Here is a 24,509-nt window from a genome sequence, read left to right as displayed (position 1 = left end):
TTAAAATAATAGTTTTAAAATTGATTTCACACGAATGATAAAGTTTTCGCATGTTTTATAATAATACCATTTTGCATTTGTTTTCTATTGCAGTTTTTCACTGATTAGCTTTGTCTCTCACTTCAGTATTTTTGTGCATATGCACTATGCAGTATTGATGGTTTTCAAACTTTTACGAGTCTCGTTATTTTCGAAGAAATCTTATAAAACTTTAAAAAAAAAATGACTCGCAGTTATTTGACATTTTTCAGTTAATGTTAGATATTTTTTTTACATGTACTTTAAAAATGTTTTGTTATTCTAACAGTTCTAAAGAAATCATTGTGATAATGATAATGCTTTAACAATGATTATGGGTTAGGATTTATTAATTTAGCAAAGTATAAATATTGAAACATAAATTTAGAATAATTTAAACATAATCTATATAATTATAATATTTAAATATTTTTGGTTATTTAAAATGCCAGTTTGATTGGTTTAGTTAAGATGATTTTAATTTTGATTTTTACGAGAAATTAAACTTATTTTAAATATAATTTAAACTAGTATACTTAAAAACCATAAAAAATCATATTGTATATTATGGTTATTTTTATAATTAATATCTTCTATAGACTATATTATTATTAATTATCCATGTTTAAAAGTATGAAAACATTTTGGTGTAATTACAAAACAAAATAACGTAGAGAAGAGTTAATTTACTTTTATTGATCATTTTTAATTATTATTTTTTATGAATTATTTTTTTATTTTTAAGTTAATTTAAGTGTGCCAACTAAAAATCAAAGAGTTTTTTAGCAACAATATAAATCATACTTTAGAAATAAAATCAATCAATTTGTTTTTAGACTACTTATTTACAAGATGGGAATATATTTTGTTTTATCTTAAGTATTTTTGTACCCAATTATACTATAATTTAAGAACATGTATTCTTCAATAATTTTGGCACTTTGAAATACATTGACTTTAAAGGTTTGTTCACCTAAGAATCTTGTAGAGTGTTTATGATAAACTATTTGATTTAAGTAATATAAAAAACATTATTTATATATAATATTCACAAAAACGTCAAGATAAATATAAAAAAATTAAAAAACTACCTAACTAAAAGTATATTTTTAAATGTTTAAAATGCAAATTTTGATAAATAGCCATAATATCTATGTGGACATTTTTTTTGTGGTTATATGGATTTGATAACGTTTAATTATATATCTAATTATTAAAAAAATAGTAAGCAACAGTCGATTAGTGCTCGTCATGCAGACTAAAACGGTTAATTTTTTCACATTTGCACATTGCAGTATATTATAATATATTTTTCGATCTGAATTGTGTTTTCAGCAGCTTATTTTATAGTCTCGTATTTTGAAGATTTAATTATAACCTCAGTTTAGACTGTTTAGAGACCCTAGCCAAAACATCGGGATTGTCTAAGGTTTTTTTTTAACCCGTGTAGGATTATTTTCACTGTCATTTTAACAAGCGTTATACTCGTAAATCCGGATTTGTACGCCTTTTTCTTCGCGTTAACTGGAACATTTGTATGCGGTGTGAAGTTGTCACCACTTCCAATTGTTGACGTCTATGTTGTTATTCCATATAAATCCGTTTACACGTTTTATTAATCGTGACGTCCAATACCATGAACGCATGCTTGACGTGACTGGATTACGCGATGAACTACCCGCAACGCCAGAATTGAGTATTATTATTGTTGTACCTATTGTTCGGATTGTCGAATCGATAAGAGCATCCAGTTTATACATATCTAATTTGATCTATAAATAAAAAGGCAAACTACCTACGACTGAACAAATTCGTCAAAAAACAGTGGACATTTATTATAGTTGTTTCGTCTGGATTTTGACGGCTGTTAGTTAAATTATTGTCCGAAAAAAAACCATTAAAAAAACATTTTCGACGTTATTTTATTTAAACTTCATATTGTTTAGAATTTAATATATATTTGTTTATTGAAAATCTATAATGTTTTATAGGGTGTAAAGTAGAATTCTCTCTTTTATATCTTTCTCGCGAAAAGATATAAAAAATGTTTTTCCATCTGGCTTCTCACATGTCACTGTCCATTCATGCATATTATACTAAAGGCTTACATATACACACGTTTTCTTCTCGACACCTTATCTCATGTTTAGCATTCAAACATTTTAGAATTAAATTCTCCTCCAAGTTATAATGCATACATTTTTGTGTGGAATGATCTGCATAAAATAATGAAAAATATATTAAAATTTATGTTAAAATATATCGTCAGATAGATCATAACGTTTATCGTAATTAAAAAAAATTTAAATAACAGAATATTTTTTTTACATTTCAGGAATTAAAATGAAGCAATAAATGTGAATTGTACACAAATTATTCACTGAAAAAATCCTGAAAAACATTAAGAAAAAAAAATGTATAAACGGTGTATATAAATTATTTAAAACTATAAATGATTACGAAACTAGGTGGTATATTTTACATAATATTTACTTTTAGAAAAATTACTAAACGTAAATAAACACTGTTTATACTTTACAATTATTTTAAAATAACCTATTGACAGTAATTTTATACCATAGACATTGTATTCTATTTTTTATGTTCTACATTAATACAAATAATTCTTTTTTTGCTGTTGAAATATTTGTCATATTCTTATTTGGAGTTCTCGAATAAAATTAAAATTAAATTTTTTTTTTAAATTTTTTAAATTAAAATCATAGACTTTAAGAGGAAACAAAGTTTTTAAATAATAAGCACCTTAGAGTAAGATCTAACCATACGAGAGTGAAGAATGCAATATAGCTTTTCTGGTTAGTATATATATTTTAAGAACATACAATATTTGGCTGCTGTGTAAAGAATTGTGTTTTCTAATTAAATTTACAAGTAAATAATTTATTGTGTTGTCGAAAAAAAATTAAATAAACTAAATTCTACTGTCTCCTGGGAACATGACATCATAGTAGGTAGTGACGATGGCACATTGGCTATGGAAGAGGTGATTATTGCGAGGGTTGTAGTGGCTGCAGGGTTGTAAATTAACATATTTCAAAAGTATTTCGACAAAACGTTCAAGTATAAAGTATAATAATTACCGCTGGAAAAATAATTAATATATCAAAACTATTCCATTGTATTTGAAATATTTTGGAATTTCCTTCTATCAGTTTTTTCTATTCCTACTTGGTTATCGTCCTTGTTCTTTGTTTTTGTTATTATAATAAACGTTATTTTAATCGATGTTAATTATTATTGCGCTCATTGTTTGCTAATTGGAACAAAAACAAAAACTATGAGACAACTCAATTCCCTTGGGCACCGAACGGTAACAGTAATAATTGACATAAGACATTATTTTTAATTCAAACATTTCAAACACTATAGTACTAATTGTTGTGCTATTTACCTGATCTTTCGTCACATTGACGTTTTGTTATATTAATCATATTTATTTCTTTACACTAAGTCGGTGTTTACTGTTTATTTTGAATCATAAAATATATCGTGAATTCCCTGTATTAATAGATAAATCTTACGGATCAGAAATATTACTGTGTTTCAAGGTAAATACCACCATACTAGAATTTATCGTTGTCGAAGAAGACGTGATCGGATTATTAGCCACTGGTAAGAGTAATATCGAACAAAAAAAAAAAAATCATCTTTTCGTCAATATTTGGAATCTATAAAATTTATATCTTATAACCAGACGAAAGACAGTATAACCTAAATCGTACTTTTTTTGAAAAAGCATACATTTTTAATGGTAAGTTTAATTGAATTCATAATAGAGTTTTAAAAAATTATAAGACACGTGTTTCACTAGTCTACGTTTAACGAGTCTTATGTGGTATATTTTTTTTCTCGATTTATAGACAATAAAATAATCTTACCCATCCATTAACATTTTTGTTCGATTTCTGACCCAATAGTTGATAGATTTTGGGTAGGATTCCACGTGACATTCGAGCGTCACGTCTGTGCCTATTGGCGCTCCCAGTAGTTGGTTGGGTACTGCAATTACGGGCGGAACTGAAAATAAAAATATAAATAATTATGCATTACATTATTTATTATTTAATTTATTATATCGGAGAAAAATTCCGAAAAAAAAAATATAAAATATAAAATATAAAATTTTTTTATTATTATATTTTGCTATGCTAAAATCGTGACAATGTAAGAATGTGAGATTCCATCGCCAGACGTCACGATTCGCCGAAATAACACTAAAAATGAGTAACAAAGGATACGAGTGGACGGACGAAAAGCTACTTAATTAAAAATAGCTATCGATAAGCTCCAAGCGTGTTTCATACAAGCCTTACGGCGTGTATCCCCCCCCCCGAGTCTGTTATACCGTCACCACACAAAACCATGTATAGAAACGAGGCCCGCTGTCTCATAATCTATTTTTTTAAATTGATTAAAAACAAATTACGGAACAATTTGGGCCTAGTTGGACTAGATGGACAAAAATAACTTAAAACAAAATCAAGATTTTTTATAGAAATGCATACTCAATTTTTCGTTTTAAAATTAAACATTTCACCAATAACTTTTCACTTACAAATGACGTTCTCTTTACCTCACCGTAAAATTGATTCTTACTGTACTACTCTTCTGTAATTACGGATTTGGTATGGTTTGAGTATGAAGTATAGTAACGCTATAAGTATAAGTATAAGTAACGCTATTTAATACTTAACGTTGACATTAAATTACATAGTTGTGTTGTGTTAAGGTAACACTGTACTTGTTATCATATTATTTTCCGTTACTCTGTGTATAAGTCAGTCACTCTCTCCAGTTCGCGTAGTCTTGTCAATTAATCTTAGATGTAAAATTTGTGATGTATTAAATAAAACTTATAATAAAATAAAATGTCAAACAATATTTTGTTTATTATATTTAAAATACAACATGGTGTCAGGTGTTGATTCATTATGGGTCGAAAAAAGAAGGATCAAGCAGATAAATCTGGATCACAACATGATGAGTCAATAAACGAGCCGCAACAAACCACGTGCACTGATGCTCAAATTTCTACGAACACATTAACGATGTCGTCAGGTCTTATTGGTAATGTAAGTCAACTATCCTTAAATGGAAATTTATGTCAAAATTGGTCCGATTGGTTACAAGAGTTCAACATTTATTTGATTGCGAGTGGTTATGATAGTCAGCCAGAAATACGTAAAATATCAATATTTTTACATTTTATTGGTAAAGCTGCTTTAAAAATCTATAATTCATTTAATGTTAACATTAAAGAGTTGACATTGGATGATCTAATATACAGATTTAATGAATATTTTATTCCACGTAAAAATGTCACTGTGGAACGCCATAAATTTTTTACGCGCTACCAATTACCTGATGAAAGTATTAATGAATATGTAGCAGATTTAACAAATAAAAGTATGTCATGTGAATTTGAGTCTTTACGAGAAAGTCTAATAAAAGATATGCTAATCTGTGGTCTGAATACAAATAATATTAAAATTAAACAATGTCTATTAAAAGAAGATGATCTTACATTGGAAAAAGCATTGAAAATTGCTACGTCTATGACGTTGTCACAACAAAGGATTAAGCAACTGGATGTCATGGATGGGAGCAATGAAGCAGTCAAAGAAGTACTAGTAGTTCAGTCAAGAGAAAAGTTCAAAAGTCGAGGTCGTCATCAAGGGTTGTATGGTCATAAGAATTGTCAGTCAATATCTTCAGATAAGAATAACCAAACTCGTGAGTCATCGCTGTCCAGTCAATCGTCAAGGATCAAAAAAGAAAGTTCAAAGCAGTCATACGGTAATAATAATAATTTAAGTCCTACATGTAGTCGTTGTGGTCAAAGTCATAAATTTTCATGTCCCGCCAAAGGTATCAAATGTCATAAATGTAATTTGTTTAATCATTTTGCCAAATATTGTAAGACAAAGATTGTTAATCAAATGACACTTGATAAAAAAAATTCTAGTAATGATAATTTACTTTTTATTGGTTCTATAACTGATTATAATAAAAATGATGTTTGGCAAATTGTCTTACAAATTAATAACAGAGATGTGAATTGTCAGTTAGATACAGGTGCCCAAGCTAATATAATGTCAATTGAAATTTTTAAAAAAATGAATATTTCTCTCAGTAGTATTAAAAAACAATCTAATGTAAAATTAATGGCTTTTAACTCTAATAAGATATCCACTTTAGGTAAAAGCACTATTAAATGTTTTTATAAACAAAAATATTACTTAATTGAATTTTACATAGTTGATTTTTCATGTAATACTATACTAGGTTTGGAAACATGTAATAATCTTAATTTAATATCTAGAATTAATCTCATAAATAATGATAATGAGATTTCTATTTTAAATAAGTATGAAGATTTATTTGAAGGTCTAGGATGTCTACCAATCACTTATCATATTCATTTAGACACTAATATTCAACCTAAAATTGATCCTCCTAGGAGAGTTCCATTTAAAATTTATGATAAATTAGAATCTGAACTGAAAAATATGGTCAATATGAAAGTAATAGAAAAAGTAAATGCACCAACGTCTTGGGTTAATTCTGTAGTTATTGTAATAAAAAAGGATAATAAGCTTCGAATATGTTTAGATCCAAGAAATCTAAATAAGGCTATAAAACGTTCACACTTTCCTCTTCCTAGTTTTGAAAATGTTAAATCTAGATTAAATGGTTCATGTTATTTTTCCACTTTAGATGCTAGCTCTGGTTTTTGGATGGTACCGCTTGATGAGGAAAGTGCCAACTTATGTACATTTAACACTCCCTTTGGTAGGTATAAATTTATTAGACTTCCTTATGGTTTAAATTGTGCATCAGAAGTTTTTCATAGAATAATGACTGAACATTTTTCTGATATAGATGGTGTATTTTTATATGTTGATGATCTTATCATATATGCTAAAAATAAAGAACAACATGATCTAATACTAAAAAAGGTATTTGAAAGAGCCCGTCAAATTAATATTAAATTTAATAAAACAAAATGTCATATAGGTGTCCAAGAGGTAAAATTTTTAGGACATATTTTTAATAAAAATGGTGTTCAGCCAGATGATGAAAAAATCAAAGCTATAACTAATTTACCGTCACCAAAATGTGTAAAAGATTTACAAAGGTTTCTAGGCATGATTAATTACCTAGGTGCATACATACCTAATTTAGCCGCCGAATCAACTATTTTGCGTGACTTGTTAAAAAAAAATTCATTGTGGCAATGGGATGAAAATTATGAAAAAGCATTTTGTCATTTAAAAAATTTAATATCAACATTTCCTGTCTTAAGTTATTTTGATTGTTCAAAACCTATAACATTATCAGTAGATGCTTCACAAAATGCTGTAGGTGCAGTTTTGCTGCAAGACAATAAACCTTGTGCTTATGCCTCAAAATCATTAACTGAAAGTCAACAAAATTTTGCTCAGATAGAAAAAGAATTATATGCGATAATGTTTGGTTGCACTAAATTTCATCAATATTTGTATGGTCAAACAATTACTGTGCAAACTGACCATAAGCCACTAATTACATTATTTACAAAACCTCTTCATTCTGTACCTGTCCGTCTCCAACGCATGATGCTTAAACTACAATCTTATGATTTAAAAGTTAGATTTGTTCCTGGTAAATTACTAATAATTGCTGATACTTTGTCTAGAGCAGCACTTCAAATAACTGAAGTTGATGAAATTGAAGATGATATAATTTTAAATGTTCAAAATTTAATTTCTAATATAGCAATTTCAAAAAATAAATTAGACTTGATTAAAAAAGAAACACAAAATGATTTGGTATGTAAAAAACTTAGTGAAGTTATACAAAGTGGGTGGCCAGAAAATAAAAATTTAATTGAGGAAATAATTAAACCCTATTGGTCTTTTAAAGAAGATTTATGTATAATAGACAACTTATTATTTAAAAATAAAAGTTTGCTTATACCTATAAATTTAAGACCAGAAATGTTAAAAATAGTTCATGAAGGTCATATGGGGATTGAAAGATGTAAAAATTCAATAAAAGATTTAATATTTTGGCCTAACATAAATTCTGATATAAAAAATATTGTTGAAAATTGTGAAGTATGCATTAAATATAGAAATAATAATTCTAAAGAACCTTTAATACCACATGATATACCTCAAATACCTTGGTTTAAATTAGGAACTGATATATTTCACTTTGATAATAAAATATATTTATTGGTGGTAGACTATTATTCTAAATTTATAGAAATTGCACATTTAACATCTGGATTTACAAGTACTTCTGTTATTCAACATCTTAAATCAATGTTTGCTAGATTTGGAATACCATTTTCAATAGTGTCTGATAATGGTCCACCATTTAGTTCACTAGAATTTAAACAGTTTATGTCTGAATGGGATATAGAACATATCACTTCAAGTCCAAATTATGCTCAATCTAATGGGTTAGCAGAAAGATCAATACAGTCAATAAAGAAATTACTAAAAAAGTGTAAAGAAAGTAAAACTGATATATATATAGCTCTAATGCATAATCGAAATTCTCCTAAAGGAAATTTATGTTCTCCTTCTCAACTGTTAATGTCAAAATCAATTCGAACAAAATTACCTGTTTCCATAGATAACTTAAAACCTAAATTAACTGAATTAAGTGATAACCAAAATAAAATAAAAATAAAAACAGATAAAACAACTAATTATTATAATAAAAAAACAAAAAATTTAACACCTCTTGCAGTTGGTGAAAAAGTTTTATTTAAATTAGTACCCAATGGTCCTTGGATCAATGGTAAAGTGATTCAAATTGGTAAATTTCCTAGATCTTATGTAATTGAAGGTGAAAAAGGAGGCAAGTATAGAAGAAACAGAAAACATTTAATAACTTGTGCTTTAACCACTTCTAAACCAAATAATTATGAACAACCCAACTTAAATTCAAATATAAATAAAAAATTTACTCGTTCTGGTAGAATAATAATTAAACCTAAACGGTTAGATTTATAAGCCATAATTATTATGCAGTAATTACATATTATACTAATTGTTTGTTTTACTATATATTTTATAACTACCTATTTTATTTTATGTTATTTTTTTTTTTTTCCTTTATCATTATTATTATAATTATAATTACTATTATATATTTTGTATTGTATTATTATGATTTTTTTTTTTTGTGTTAAAAAAAAAAAAAAAAAAAAAAAGAAGGAAGATGTTGTGTTAAGGTAACACTGTACTTGTTATCATATTATTTTCCGTTACTCTGTGTATAAGTCAGTCACTCTCTCCAGTTCGCGTAGTCTTGTCAATTAATCTTAGATGTAAAATTTGTGATGTATTAAATAAAACTTATAATAAAATAAAATGTCAAACAATATTTTGTTTATTATATTTAAAATACAACAAGTTGTAGGAACCTAAATTTGTTGTGATCAATTTATTAATATTAATTTGTTTTGTACACGTGTGATTTACATGTACTTATATATCTAACACGCATATATTCTTTTGAATATATTATTATAATTTATAAGCAAACACAAGTTCAGAAAATTGTGATTTTTTATTTTAAATTGGCGATAATAATGTGTTTTCCTGGTATTTTTAATTTATTTTGTGGCGTCTAACAGTGATGTTTTATAAATAAATAAGGCCCTTATTACCGGTAAAACACGGATATGGCATCTACGGATTTTTTTAGAATCATGGATTTAAAGAACATAATAATTTTGGAGTAACAATTTTCGAAATCGAATTGGCTTTTTTCATTAAAACGTGTTGTACGTACATATGCAGTAAATTACAACTATAATAAATATATATATATACATATATTATACTATATTATTATAAACTAACTATAATAATAATAATAATACGGTTATTATAGGTATGGCACTGCAGGCATCTGGATTATTGTGTGAGTCGTCGATTACGCTGTAATACACGTGATATACGTTTTAAAATATAGTATCTCGAATTCGAGAAGGATAAAAAATACTCATTATATTATGCGAACAAATACGGTAGAATAACAATGTTAAATATACAAAAGCGTAATCGAATATTGTACGTCGAAGGGCGGTCGTTGCTCTTCACGTTTGTTATCCCTCAACGATTTCTTCCTAAACATTATAATATTGTATATCTAACACGGGGTGATTCACTGATCATAACCACCCTTTTTTCTTCTACAGTAATGTAGTTCTTAAAATCTAATGTATGGAATTTTGAAACCTATCGAAAGACAATATTTTAAAATTTTTGATATTTTTCTTATTACCTACCTAAGTAGGGCGCTGTGAAGATACAAACTTCTGTTTTTAAATCATAATTCTCCTTTTATTCAGTAATTCACGTATAGAATATTTTTCTGAATATTTTAACGTATCAAAATCAAAATTTGAACAAGTAATTTTTGAATTTTTTTTTATCTTTATGTTCTAAGGATAGGTCCACAATAATGGTTTTGTAACATTGTGGATTTGAAAATTGTTGTAATTTATATTATTTTATCAATATTTATTTACTTACAAAAATGGTTAGGTTAGAATATTAGATTCCAAGACCAATTTTAAAAACTATTATCCTTAATACAAACTAATGTAATAAGTGATTAATATATTACCTGTTCGAGTTTTGAATTAGGTACATCAACATTTTTCAAAAAAATTAACTACTAAAAAATGTACAGTAAAAAAAATTTGAGGGGGTTGGAGTAAAATAAATTCATTATTAAATGAAATAATGATGATTAGAATGCTTAGCTAATCACCTTGTATATATATTGTATTATAAATGTGTACGTATGTATGCGTGTAAGGCGGATATTGAAAATTTAAATCCGGTCGGAGTTCTCGGAGTTCAACGGTTTATGCACCACGTGTAATGACAGATGACGGTGCGCGTGGCTTGCGGATTTCATACTGGACTGGACTAATTTCACCGGAAAGCCCCTTGTGCTACAACAATCGAAATTATCAGCACATCCGGCTGTGCAGTATATGCTACCTATATAATAGGGAAATGCGCTCTTGGCAGTTTGCAGAATCCAATTTCGGTTTGCCCGCTGAGGATGGGTTCCCGAGTGTTTTCTGGTTATGTTTTTTTATTTGATTTTTTTTCTCGGCCTCGTGGGCTTTTATTGTTGTTCACTCGCCGGTGATTGAAAATGCACAATACGTGCAGGTACACGCTGCTGGCCTGATTACAAAATTAATGTGTTATCCAACTATGAAAATGAAAACACTTGGAAAGCGCGAGTAATTATCACGATAATTATCTAATTAACACCACTTGTCTTTTTGTAAAAATCGTTTGTATATTTTTGTTAATCTAAAACATTAATAAATGTTACAAATAAAAATAAGGATTTCACTATTCACTATACACATTTTATTACTATTTCATTTTATATTTAAAGATGATAAAACACGGTTGATGTATCGTTCATATCATTCAAAGAAATTATATTTTTAAATTTAATACGTGGAAAAAGTTTTTTCTGAAAATGATTACGCAAAATATTATAAATCACTATAGTAAAATATTATTGTATAATAATATTATATAAAAAATATGGTTTAGGTTATATAAATTTTATGAAATAAAGTCATAAACACCTACTGAGCAGAGTTTAGACTAACGTTATACTAGAATACGTACATTTATTTTGAAAAAGCAATCTTTATTATTTGCATATTGTACGTAAATATAAAAATAAAATTGCATTACCTACGGAAGAAATTGAAATTAAACGATTAGTGTTGTAATTTAGTTTTTAAATATAATTTTTAATTATTGGATTCTATTATTGGGTGTAATATAATAATAATTTATTATAGGTTGGTACAATACAAAAATATTTAAAATATTAAATAACTTATAAATGAACAAATACATGTTCCAATATATTTTTTTTTATTAATGTTTAATATATTAAATTAATGAAAATTCCATTTTGGCTTTTTAATTTTTCATCAGAGTTAAATATAATTGATAATCCTGGTAAACCGTAAACTTCAATTTAATTTTGCAAAAATAGGCAGTAAAAAAATCTCAACAAAATTGATTTATGATATCTAAATAATTGATAAGTGGTATGAATATGTTCTTTTTATTTATAAGCTTTAATATAATATAATATACCTAATTAGATTTTTATTTTGAATACTATGCAATTCACATTTAAACAGACCAAAATATAACATAATTATTCACGTTGTAAGGTTATTAAAATTAATTCGTTTATTTCAAATCGGTTTTTTTTATGTATTAGTTCATCAAATGTATCAAAACTTTAGTTCAAATTTATTATCGTACTTATTCGAAATATTTTTGTTTTTTTTTTAGGGTGCTCGGGACATCCATTCAGTGATTAAGAGCTATTTATCGATATTCCGACCAAGATTAAATTGAGACATTTTGTGTTAATATAGTGTAGACATGATTTGAACAAAATAATTGTTTTAAAATAATTATTTTTTTCACGATAGTGAAATGGTACTTGGAAGTTTATAATAATAATATATAAATACCTGGGTATGCATTTGATAAGTTAGAGTTACTATCAACAATACGAGTAGTGTTTACAGTATTTTATAGTGTGCACTGTGCATCATATTGCGTGTACAAGTGTACAATAACTATCGTATAATTATAATTATAACTATTCATGAGTAATAAACACTGAGATAACGGTATTTCCAGTTGCAAAATAAGCTATGATTAATAACCGCTCAAACTTTAAGGTCATAAATGCTACACAATACATAATATGTTTCGCTTTGTCGGGTCTGGCGACTAACCGACTAAAGTGCTAAGCTTTCCGGAAGTCGTGTTATCATTTTATATTGGTTTGACAGAAAACGATATGATCTACAGTATAGTAGAAAATTAGTATAAACTTTGATCGTTAGGCGCTTTTAATAATTTGTTTAAATCTGCTGTTATACATAAATATGTGACGAACAGTATGTGTACTAAAATAAAATAAGTACACTGAATAGTTGAAACCAATGCAACCGAACAATAATACGAGTATAAAGTATACATTTCTACATAGTCCTAAATTAGTGTCCTCATTCCAATAGGCAATCATGACATATCAAATAAATATATATATATAATATCACGAAAAAATAATATCGAAACTCTATAAAAATGTATTAATATTTGAAAATAGAATAGCCAGGCAAAATACAAAATTACATGCACTTACCAGTGCCAACTGATTTTCAATAATCATATTTTACGTCATTTATTGCTCACTTTAAAAATATTTGAAAATTTAATTCAAAGTTTCTTACAAGTTATTCATATAGTGATTAAAAAAATATAAGAATACATAGGCACATTTTTTTTTTTATTAGCGTTTGAAGTTCAAATATTAACAAAATTCGTAAAAATCATGAATAATTGAAAATTATTTTGTAGTTAAAAATTTATAAAAATTGTTGTATAAGTAGCTTAGAGTTGAAAATTGAATACAAGATTTTCAGTCAGTTATGCTTACAATAATTATAAGAAGAATTTGATCGTTGACCAATTAAAAAAAAGTCAACATTTTTACGAAATCCAAAATTCAAGCGTAAAATAACGAGTATTTACAGTCGAATAATTTAAGATTTTTGTTCAAGTTAAAAATTACTAGTCGTAGAAACTTGAAACATAGACCAGTTGCTTCAATTGCTATTTTATGCACATGATTTAATTTTAAGGTATTCAGGCCATTAAAATATAAACCACCTTATTAACCACCTATAGTGGAAAATATATACCCTAGGCTGACAAATCATCTTCGTTCAGAATTGTTTTTTGTACATAATGATTGCCTATCATTGCATTCAAATTTAACACACCCATTACAGTGACCTACCTACTCTATGCTCGAGGTTTACTCGATACCTACTGTACACTGTACTGTTGTTGAGCGTTATCCATTTGATCACATTTTTTTTTAAATTGCATACGTTACTTTTATGGATTTAGATTATAAGTTTTGTCTACTTCTAAATTTTTGTTTTCATAAAATTTTGATAAAAATATATTTTCTGAGCATAATTGTTAACAATTTTTACAATATTATAATTTTATACTTGAGTTATTTTGTTGTAATTTGAAAAATATTATACGTATTTCAACCTTTTTAAGTATGCCATTTTATTTTAATTAACGAATAACGATAAGAAAATATCACAAACGCAAAAATGAAAGTAGTAATTTAATCAAATATTTAAAAAGCAAACCGAAAGGATGATGACACGATCAAATAAAAAATATCAATAATTGGTCAATATCAATAAGTTCAAACAACTGTTCGTGTTTCTATATCTAACGTTGATAGAATCCGCGGATTCTTTATACAATTTATTAGCAGTTCTTTATTTTATAAATTATGCAATCAAAATAAAATACAACATTGAAATTTATATTATTGATGTATTTGTATTTGAATTAGGCACCACAAATGATTTTCTTAAAAAAGAAGTAAACAAGCGTTTTATCATAGTTTTAAGGCTGAATGTGCTTATTAAAAGAATAAAATAAATTTCATTACCTTTTGATTTTTTTCTTTATCTGTTACTTTCTGGTAGTCGTTAAATTCGTGTATTTACTTTGTTTAAACTAATTTGAAGCATTTCACGTTAACCTCGGGGTAGATAAACATCAACATTTATTTCTTTTGTTAAAACCAATTAAATAATAACAGAATCACTAACGCGATTGTGTGCGAAATCGACAATAATTTCTGTCTTATGTATGTTTCCCTGTTCAAAATGTCATAGGTATAAAATGCCTTTTCTAATTATTTTTTTAAATTATATCATTTGAAAACTCATTAGAAAAATTGATTACATTTTTCACTAGATTTTATTTATTATACAACTATACAAGTTTAAGTATTTCGTATTCAGATGTTATTCAAAAAATCTTAATAATGTCAATACAGAAAAGTTGCAAAATAAAAAAATCATCGTTTATTAGTTGAAAGTTTATTTATGATGATCAAAAATATCAAAGTGTCAAACCTTAATAGTTATTTAAGCCAAAAAAGAAAATATTTCAATTTATAATTCTTTAAAACAATTTACACGAGTCATGCACACACAAGACTAAAGGCAACTATGGCCAGTTTATTAGTATATTCTTCACGGAAGGTAAAATGTTGTATTGTTTAGTTAATCTATAATTTTATGTTTATAGATGGTAGTGTTTTATAAAATTGACTTTAGAGCCGATTGGAGTCGTTGAATCAATCACTTCTACGACAATGCGTGAACTAAGTATTTGCAATTGACCAAAGTGACTTGGACTCTGATCCCCTTTAACAGTGAAAAACTTTTGTTGTAAGATGTCCTCACTTATAAGTACACTTGCCACAAAGTATTCTACCATGTTGCAAGAGACGTTATTTAGTTGCTGAGGAAACGAGATAAATAAATCTAAAAGTTATTTGTCACCTCAGAGGACGATAAGTTTTCGACTATTTTCTTTAACACTAAATGATTCTCAGTACTAATGACAGCTATTACTAAATTTGTATTGATGAAAATTGTGTACTTAACTCCATCGAATTAAGTTTTGACAAAAATCGACATTATTTTAATACGATGAGTAATAATAAAAAATTATCTTTGATGATCGGTACCTGAAATTCGATAAAGTAAATCAAACTGCAATTCATTTCCGTCTATTTTAATGACTATTTTGTTCATACGTGCACCTTAAATATATTGTATACAATAATAATGTTTGCATAATAATTTATACTACAATGTACAATATTACATTGTTACTTGTTTTCAACGTTTATTATCGTTATATATTTTTCTATTATCGTATAATGCATCAAAAAACTAATTAGGCAGGAATGTACCGTACACAACCATTTTATTTTTAATAAGTGGTATCACATAAGGTGTAAGAAATATATTTACTACTTTGCTCAGAATCAAAAATTTGAACGATCACTTTATTGTCGTTGACAAGTGAATTTCTCGATAAAACTTAATTTTTTATGAGACTTTTTTTACGCTAAAAAATTATTGCTGAAAATCAATAGAACAATTTAAAATTCTTAGAACTATATATCCTCTTGTTTTGAAAAATAATCTCAATAGCTATAGAAATATTTAAGTGTTTATTAATATTTAAACACATAGAGTGGTTTTATTAAGTTACGTTTTTTGGCGACCTTACATATGCAGGTTTTTAAATGTTACACAGGATCTTTTTCGAATAATAATTGAATTTTTTGAAATAGTTTTGATAAAAAAAAAAAAATAATTTATAGGTATTTTATTGATTATCAGATACTATAACTTTATTATTATTTCATTTTTATTCAACTAACAAATACTAATTAATATTATGGTACCTAGTTAACTACCTAATTAATTAATACTAAACAATGAATTCCATAATAATTTGTAAATGTGTCAAATATACTTTGATATTTTTTTCTCAGAATAACTAACATAAATTTTAAATTATTTTTTATTCTTTTTATCTCAATACTGAATTAATTCTGTTTGTTTATCATTATTATATTATTTTACTCTATAATATAAAAGCTTACTTACAATTTATTTTGTCGATTCCATTAGAAAATAATATAGTTTTAAACGAAAAATAGCTAAACAATAACTATAATTATAATTTTCCATGTCAATTTGTCTAATACGATATTACACCTACCTTATTGGATCTTAAGATTCCAAATATAATTTTGACTAAATTTTTGTTCATATAAATGTTTAATAAACGATTTATAAAGTAGTAAATGTAACACATTGAACGTTTTATTTTCAACGAATTTTACTATGCAAGTAGTACATGGGAGATATTATCATATAATATCTTAATTTTTCTAAACTCGGAGATACCAAAACTTCAAAATTGTAATTCGTGTTAACGAAAAAACACCTGTAAGTGAGCAGTGTATAGTCTCCACTCTATGTACGATTTATCATTATATTATGTCAACAAAACCAATAATACGCTTAATTTAAAGTAAGAATGTAGAATAAGGTATAATATCATTCGTTTGTACATTTGAAGGTACAAAATAATATATAACGGATATTTTAACTAACTGTTTAAAGGGAACAGTATCAACTCAAGTATTTCATATAATATATATTTATTTTTTTTTGTTAACGGGCTGGACCCTATTCAACAGTTTAACATTATACAATAATACATAATTTAAAATAATTAATACAATGACATAGTTAAATTTATATAAGATAATAATTACAGAATAATAAGTATAATAATGATAATAAAACAAATATAAAAATATATAATAATAAATGTATCAGTTTTGATGAACGGTGCTCTCAACATATTAAGATGTTTTAGTTTTCAAATATTTGTATGTATTATATGTATCTAAAAACATTACTTACAAAAAAATTAATGTAAAGAAAAATTGAACTTTTCTGTGTATGAAAAACATATTCCATTAACACTCGGTGTATAGCATTGTATTGAATTCACCGGTTAGCTTGTACTTTGCAACAAATGAGTGAAATAAGACACTTATTTTAAGTGATCATAGATATGAATAATATTAAGTTCCACTGAAACAGATTAAATGAATGTGAAATCATATATGATTTAAAATAATAATAATTAATGCATTTTTTCAGAGCTGACTATTATTACTATTATTTTTTCTTCGTTTTTTCCTGGTAACATATGAAAGTGAACTTGTATCATTTATGTCAAGGCGAAAGTATACAAAGTTGTGATTGCAAAATGTACGAGATGTTTTTTTGTCAAACAACAATTTACGTTGATAAAATATTATTTTTTCATTTGTGCCAAGCAAATGAAAAAAAATTAATGGTGAACTTACTGTATAGATATGCATATTTGTTTATGCACATAATATGATAAATGATAATAGAAAGAAATAATATCCGTACAAGGGAAAAATAAAAACTCAAACAGCGCACTTGACTGAGTAGGGGACAATAATGTCTTTTAAATTCTAACACATTTTATGCTAAACATTTATTTTTTATTTTTGTCATCACTAATTAGAATCTACTTATCCAAATTCGATACTTATAAGAGTACCTAATACAAATTGTATGTACCTACATTTAGTTTATGGGATGTTTTATCGTTACTCGTAAAATTTAGTAAAATTATTTTAAAATGTGTATTAGTGTATTCGATACTCAGTAGTAATCAAACTTGAATTCAAACAGTATTTGTTGGGACGTTTTATTCGATGTAATGTGGATGATTAAGTTTTACCATATATATGTATATATTTTTTTTTTTCAAATTTATTTTCTTTTAGTAGCACATTTAAAAAGTTTTTATGTATTTATATATACATATAGCTTTGAAATATGAAATAACAATAACATTATAGTATTAACTATAGATAGAGATTAAGGTTATGTAAGACAACATAATATACAAATTCGATAAAACTATATATTATTATACATAAAAATTAGTGTTTTGTTCAAAATTTAAGTTAAGAGGACGCTATACCCGCATGTGTTGTCTCTGTCTTATGCACACGTAACATAGTTGAAACTGTTTTGCGTGGGACAACTTTACTCATTCGATATTTATATCAAAATTACCAAAATTTTTAATCGCATTGAGAAGAACTTTACCTATGTCGTAGCGTTTTAATTTTTTTGATAACTGGAATACAATTAAAGTTATCGGTTTGAGAACTTTAGGTTTCTTTCATTTAGTAATTAAAAATTATTGGTTACCACTATTAAAAAAATAAAAACACCACAACACAGGTAATGTTCTTCTCAATGCGATTTGAAAATTTTGGTAATTTTGATATAAATATCGAGGGAGTAAAGTTCTGCGCAAAACAGTTTTTATACTGTATAACTATGTTAATAACTATGTTACGCGTGTATAAGACAGAGACAACACATGCGGGTATAGCGTCCTCTTAATACAAATGTATTTTTCTTTTTTCTTAATTTCTATTTTTTCTCACATAATATTTAGATAATTTTGTTATTTTTCTATATTTGTAGTTTTTTTTAGTTCTAAGTAATTTTATCTTGATATTAAATTTGATACGACAACATTTACATAAATTATACATTATAATACCAGTTATCGAGACTAAATACTGCTTATCTTCCTTTAATAGTTAATGTTTTAGTTATATAAATAGAAGTATCATCTTTTATTATGATATATAAATTGTAGAAAATAAAACTTCAAAGTAAAAATAATGTTTAAAAATAATATTTATCCAATTATTTATTTCTGAGGATAATGCTTTATTACCTTTAGTTATTTGTCATTAAAAAAATAAGTGATATTTTAGTATAATTATTATTAAGTACAATATTAATAATTAATATTATATATTTACATTTATATAAGGTATTTTGAAGAATACACATGGATATTCACACTTAATTATATGATTGTAGTAGTATTATAATCTAATGATTTACTGGGTAGTGATATCTTTGAGAAACTAACTGGACATAACCACATGTGTAAGTACAAAAATAACAAAAGTCAAAATCATGGAATACGTTAAATTTCTAAAGTTATTTAATTAAATTATGCATTATACATTTATACGCACTGCAGTATAGATGACGAGTGTCAGGAAATGCACTTTAAAATCACGTATTGAACTATTAATAAGCATATACAGATTATACTTAAGATACAAATTTTATTTTATTGTATGTGTTTTGTAATAATAAAATCAATTTTTTTAGTTTTTTACAGATATGAACATATGGAATTTGCAGTTTTATTACTTGTGAGCGTTTTACACGAATAATACTAATACTGCTCATAAATCACATCGCTCGCAAGTTTGAAGGTTATCAACGACCAGATATTCGTTTAAATTCTGTCCGTTTATTACAGCTGGGTAAGACGACCATATGCTGGTGTTCAGATATCAATGATCGTAGTTGGTTGATGTAGAAGTACACGTTAGGTCGACATAAAATGTTCAGTACCGTCAATCGAGGTGACTTGAAACGATTTTGACATACTTTTTGGTATTACGAGCTTAAAAAAAATCGCACTGGACTACAAAAAATACATAAATGTGCGTATACCTCCCAAGAATAGAATAAGACCTAAAATTTAGATTTTTGACCAAAATTGGACTTAAAAAAAAATAAAAAGTACGTGTTACAAGTCACCTCATTTTTTGGGTGACTTGTAACAACTATGAAAATTCAATGGAAATATCAATTTAAAAACGTTAGAGTGGACTTGTAACAACATTTTTATTTTAAAAATAATCACAAGAACATTTTAAATAAATATTTAAAAAAACAGGTTGACTTTACCTTTTTTCAACTGTATAAAAACATAATTTAAAAAAAAAAAAAAAAATTATATAAATAACATGACAAAAACAAAATATAAAACTTTTTAAATACAAAAAAATAACTTAATACTAACACTTGAAGTCTAGGAAAAATCTCTTTTGGAATAGGACCTCTCCTAGCTCTTTTATAGGCTTTTAAAACTTTTCGCCATGCAATTTGTTAGGCATTTTTGGTGTTTCAAGTCACCCTCAATTTTTTTCTGTAAAATAAAACTTAAACTATAAAATTGGAAAAAAATATTTTTAGACTTCCAACTACAAAATTCTTCTTTTGAAGTGTCCTTTAAAGTATAAAAAATATACAAACTTTTACACTTGACTTCATTCACCGAGATTTGATGCACTTTTGAGAGCAATGATAAAATCACTATTATCAAACGAAATGTTTGGTTATTTTTTTTGGAGGTAATGATAAGACCAAACACATGGTTGATAATAACAATTATTATCACAAAAATGGTAAATTTAATTTTAATGGAGGTAGAATTAAATTATATCATTTTATCTCAGAGATAACCTGATAAGTTTAAAGAAAAACCGAATCGTTTCATTTCACCTCGCAGTTCCAAGTCACCTCGATTGACGGTATATAAAGACACTTATTTTCTGGTTTTCATAATATTAAATTTGGTTAGTGTTTAATAATATGCGTAACAATGGCTAATTAAAATGTTGTATTTTTCTTTTCTTTTAATTTCAAAAAGTCAAGTCAAAAATAGTATTCAAATGGTACAGTTTCATACTAAGTATGTTGTGTTTAAAATAAAATAATTTGCTTTTAATAACTTTTGATAAATAATATCTAATTAGTAATAGGTAGAATTATTAATTATATATTTTATACATTTTATAGATATTACTGTACTTAAGTTAAACTATTTTTTGAAAATGAAGTATTCACGATCATTAATTCTTATCTTAGATTTAAACAAATACTTGAACCTCAAGTACAAAATATAGTCTTATATATTATTTAATAATATATTAAATATGATTTTTTTTTATTTCTCTATAATATTATAGCCAATATTGGAGTACACGTGTAGGCCGTACACGTATATATCATACACAAAAATAAGATTTTTATGTGTGAGTACGCTAAAAAACTGAAAATGAAATAAGGTTTTTTATTGGTATTTTATATGTATTTGCTACGTTTTACTCATGTAACGTTATTCATGTATAATAAAATATCGAGTACTTGGTTAGTATATTGTGATCGCGTGTCGCACACAATAAATTATGTGTGCGGACAAATGCATTTTTTTTATGATTGCAATTTGTGAAGGGGAGTATTGTTCGTTCAATATGCAATGTATGCAATGTGATTTGGTCGAAAAGTAAAAAAAAATAAACATTACACGCGCAATTTATACAGTCCCCATTGTCCCGTACTCGTTAACAACATTGTTTGAAAAATTCATCTCGATCCATCCATCGCTTAAACACGTTTCGGGTGAAAAAATATGTGCCAATAAATATATAGATTAAAAAAAAAAAATCCGATTTATAAATAAATGAGTGCGTAACTTTTAGAAACGTGTTCACGTCTTTAAACGGAGTTTTATGAGTATTTGATGTGTGCATACGTAATATTATGTAAGTGCGTTCAGTTTGTAACCATCATATACCTGCAAACTACTATTACATATGTTTATCGGTAGAATAAACTACCATAAAGGTGCATTTTGGCATTAATATATTTTTACCCTCCATATGGAGATTTATTATTATAGTATATTTTTTTTTATCTGCATAGATATGTGTATTCGAAAAAAACGTATTACAGTTTAAAAAAATAAAATTTTCAATCCCCATCACTTTTTGATGATTTCACTATTGATTTTATCCACTCTTTCCTGTCCAGTCAAAGTCATCAATCGTTAATCATTATTACCTTCCTCGGCATGGATAAATAAATTATGATACACGGAAAACGTAAAGTTGATGGGTATTTAATTTTTTCATTAATATAGTAGGTATTAAAAAAAAATTAAAGTGAGCCGGAGCTTTAGATAACCAATAAAGAATAGATAATTACGTCGACAGGGTTATGGAAAGACTTGTAAATTTGGGGATTTCATTGGAAATTTCATAACCCAAAACGTTATCGATATACGATGTAACATTTTTTATACATAATAGATGAGTTTTAAAAATTAAATTATTGGTTCTATATTTATATTTATATAATATTTTTGTATACGCTGAGTAATGTAATTTAGTTTTAATATAAATCGTTGACACTGATTTAGATAACCTTTTTAAAATATAATAAAATTTTGAATTTACGCAAGTAATTTTATTCTATTTTTATATTTATTTAAATACATTATTTTTCAGGATTCATTTGATTTTTTTTTTCAATAACCTACATATTTTATTTTATTGAAAAAATTATAGAATAGTATATTTTTTATAGAAAGTAATAAAATAAATAATACATAAATATTATATAATATAATCAAATATTAGAGTGGTGTTACAATATATCAGTATTTCTCAAAGAGTGGAACGAAAAAGCATTTTAATCAAAAGTTGAACACTAGATACAAGGAGAATTAGGTCCGCAAATTTGTATTTTTAAAGTAAACTCAAATGATTTTATAATTTTACTAATAATTGAAGAATGGATTAATAATTTGATGGATTTTCTTCAAGTCAATTGGTTCTATCATAAACGTTTTAGAAGGGTTTAAATACCGAATGCGATTTTTATTTTGAACAATTGAACGGAATGGTTGTTATTATTTTTTATTTTTATTTAACAATGATTTGAGGACCGGTAAATTCAGCACGTCATATTTTCTACGCACGTGCGCATGTTACGTTTAAGTTTGTTATATTTATTGCAAACCGATGTTCATTTTGGTGGTTTATGTTCGTGCTATAGTGTGTAGTCTATTTATAAAACGGGACGATGATCGATGCTATAAAAAATCTACAAAAACTAACTACGATTGTCCTCGGTGTCGGAGGATGTATTATGATATATGTATTATATTTAAAAGTTGTTGAATGGACCAGTCAGAGCACTGTAGACGTTTAAAATACCTATAACGCAACAGACTTGTGGTAGTGTATGGGGGATGTCAGGCTGTGCTCGAAGGGAGCGTCACAACGGCCGGTGATAAGACGTGACGTGGTTGTTGGTTAAATATATACTCATAAACGGAGTGAGAGAGAATGAGTAGGAAAGAGAGAGCTAGAGAGTCTAACCGATTAGAGGACCGGATGAAAAATAAATAAATAAATAAAAGGGGAGGAAAATATCCCGAGGGGTATATACGGGTAACCTTTACCGTGGTGCAGACAGTAAACAATATATATATATAAATATATAAATATAATAATGTGAGAGAGTGTACAGCGGCTGCTGCTGATGTTATGGTTCGGGACCGTCACTGCCGTTGTCGCGTTGTCCGGTCGATAAACGTAGTAAACGTGCTGTGGCTGCAAAACGGCCGCATGCCAATCTCGGAGATCGTTTCCGTCTTCGGTTTTATTATTATTATTTTTTTTTCAAATCATTACTGCTCATCGTCTCGAAATATACGTTTGACCGTATAGAATTTTATACAGTGTGAAGTCGGGCACAAATAGACTTGGACTCGTGGTCGGCGTATATACTGCACATACTTAATATATATTATTTTTATCTATATCGAGTTTATGCCATTTCCCTGTTTAGATAGGTACGATGTAAGAATGACGGTTTACCCATAAACGTGCGGGACACGCATCATTTCATTATACGTGATCTATTTTCGTGGTATTTATTTGTATACCACGGGGACATGGGGACAGTTTTTAAATATTTGAGCTTCTGAGGAAAACGTTTTCGAGATGATAAGACACTTAAGATTCAAATTATTTGAGATTGAATAAAACCGGATAGAAAGAAAATCGAAGAAACAGAATTTATATAATATAAAATTAAATTTGGCTAAAGTTTTTCCTTCGAAAAAAAATAACAAATACCATATTTATGAAATAGTTACGGTGGCCGATATTACTATAGATCAGTGATCTTTTCGTCATAGGCCGGCTAATTTCTATTTTTTAATCAATTCATTCTGAGTTTTGTGTCCATAAAT

General features: G+C 26.7%; 1 protein-coding gene and 1 long non-coding RNA gene across 3 annotated transcripts in view; both read right to left on the bottom strand.

The window, feature by feature from the left end:
• Positions 1 to 24,509, bottom strand: part of LOC114121043 (lachesin-like) — a 199,705-nt gene that overhangs the window by 19,430 nt on the left and 155,766 nt on the right. The window contains exons 6-7 of one of the 2 annotated variants that reach the window (XM_050202390.1): positions 3,918 to 4,056; positions 2,057 to 2,234 (exon numbers count right to left, since the gene is read on the bottom strand). In XM_050202390.1, coding sequence (XP_050058347.1) covers positions 2,204 to 2,234; positions 3,918 to 4,056 — 170 coding nt within the window. In that variant the 3' untranslated portion in view covers positions 2,057 to 2,203. Of the gene's footprint in view, positions 1 to 2,056; positions 2,235 to 3,917; positions 4,057 to 24,509 lie in introns of those variants that run through there. The other variant, XM_027983187.2, reaches the window with a different exon arrangement.
• Positions 20,290 to 21,180, bottom strand: LOC126550556 (uncharacterized). The gene is made up of 2 exons (XR_007604667.1): positions 20,720 to 21,180; positions 20,290 to 20,612 (listed from the first exon to the last, which is right to left on the bottom strand). It is a non-coding gene; the product is annotated as an uncharacterized LOC126550556 (long non-coding RNA).

Source organism: Aphis gossypii, chromosome 2, assembly GCF_020184175.1.
Source record: "Aphis gossypii isolate Hap1 chromosome 2, ASM2018417v2, whole genome shotgun sequence".
NCBI lineage: Eukaryota > Metazoa > Arthropoda > Insecta > Hemiptera > Aphididae > Aphis > Aphis gossypii.
Note: the sequence above shows the minus strand (reverse complement) of the source record. Positions and strands in the feature narration are given on the sequence as shown.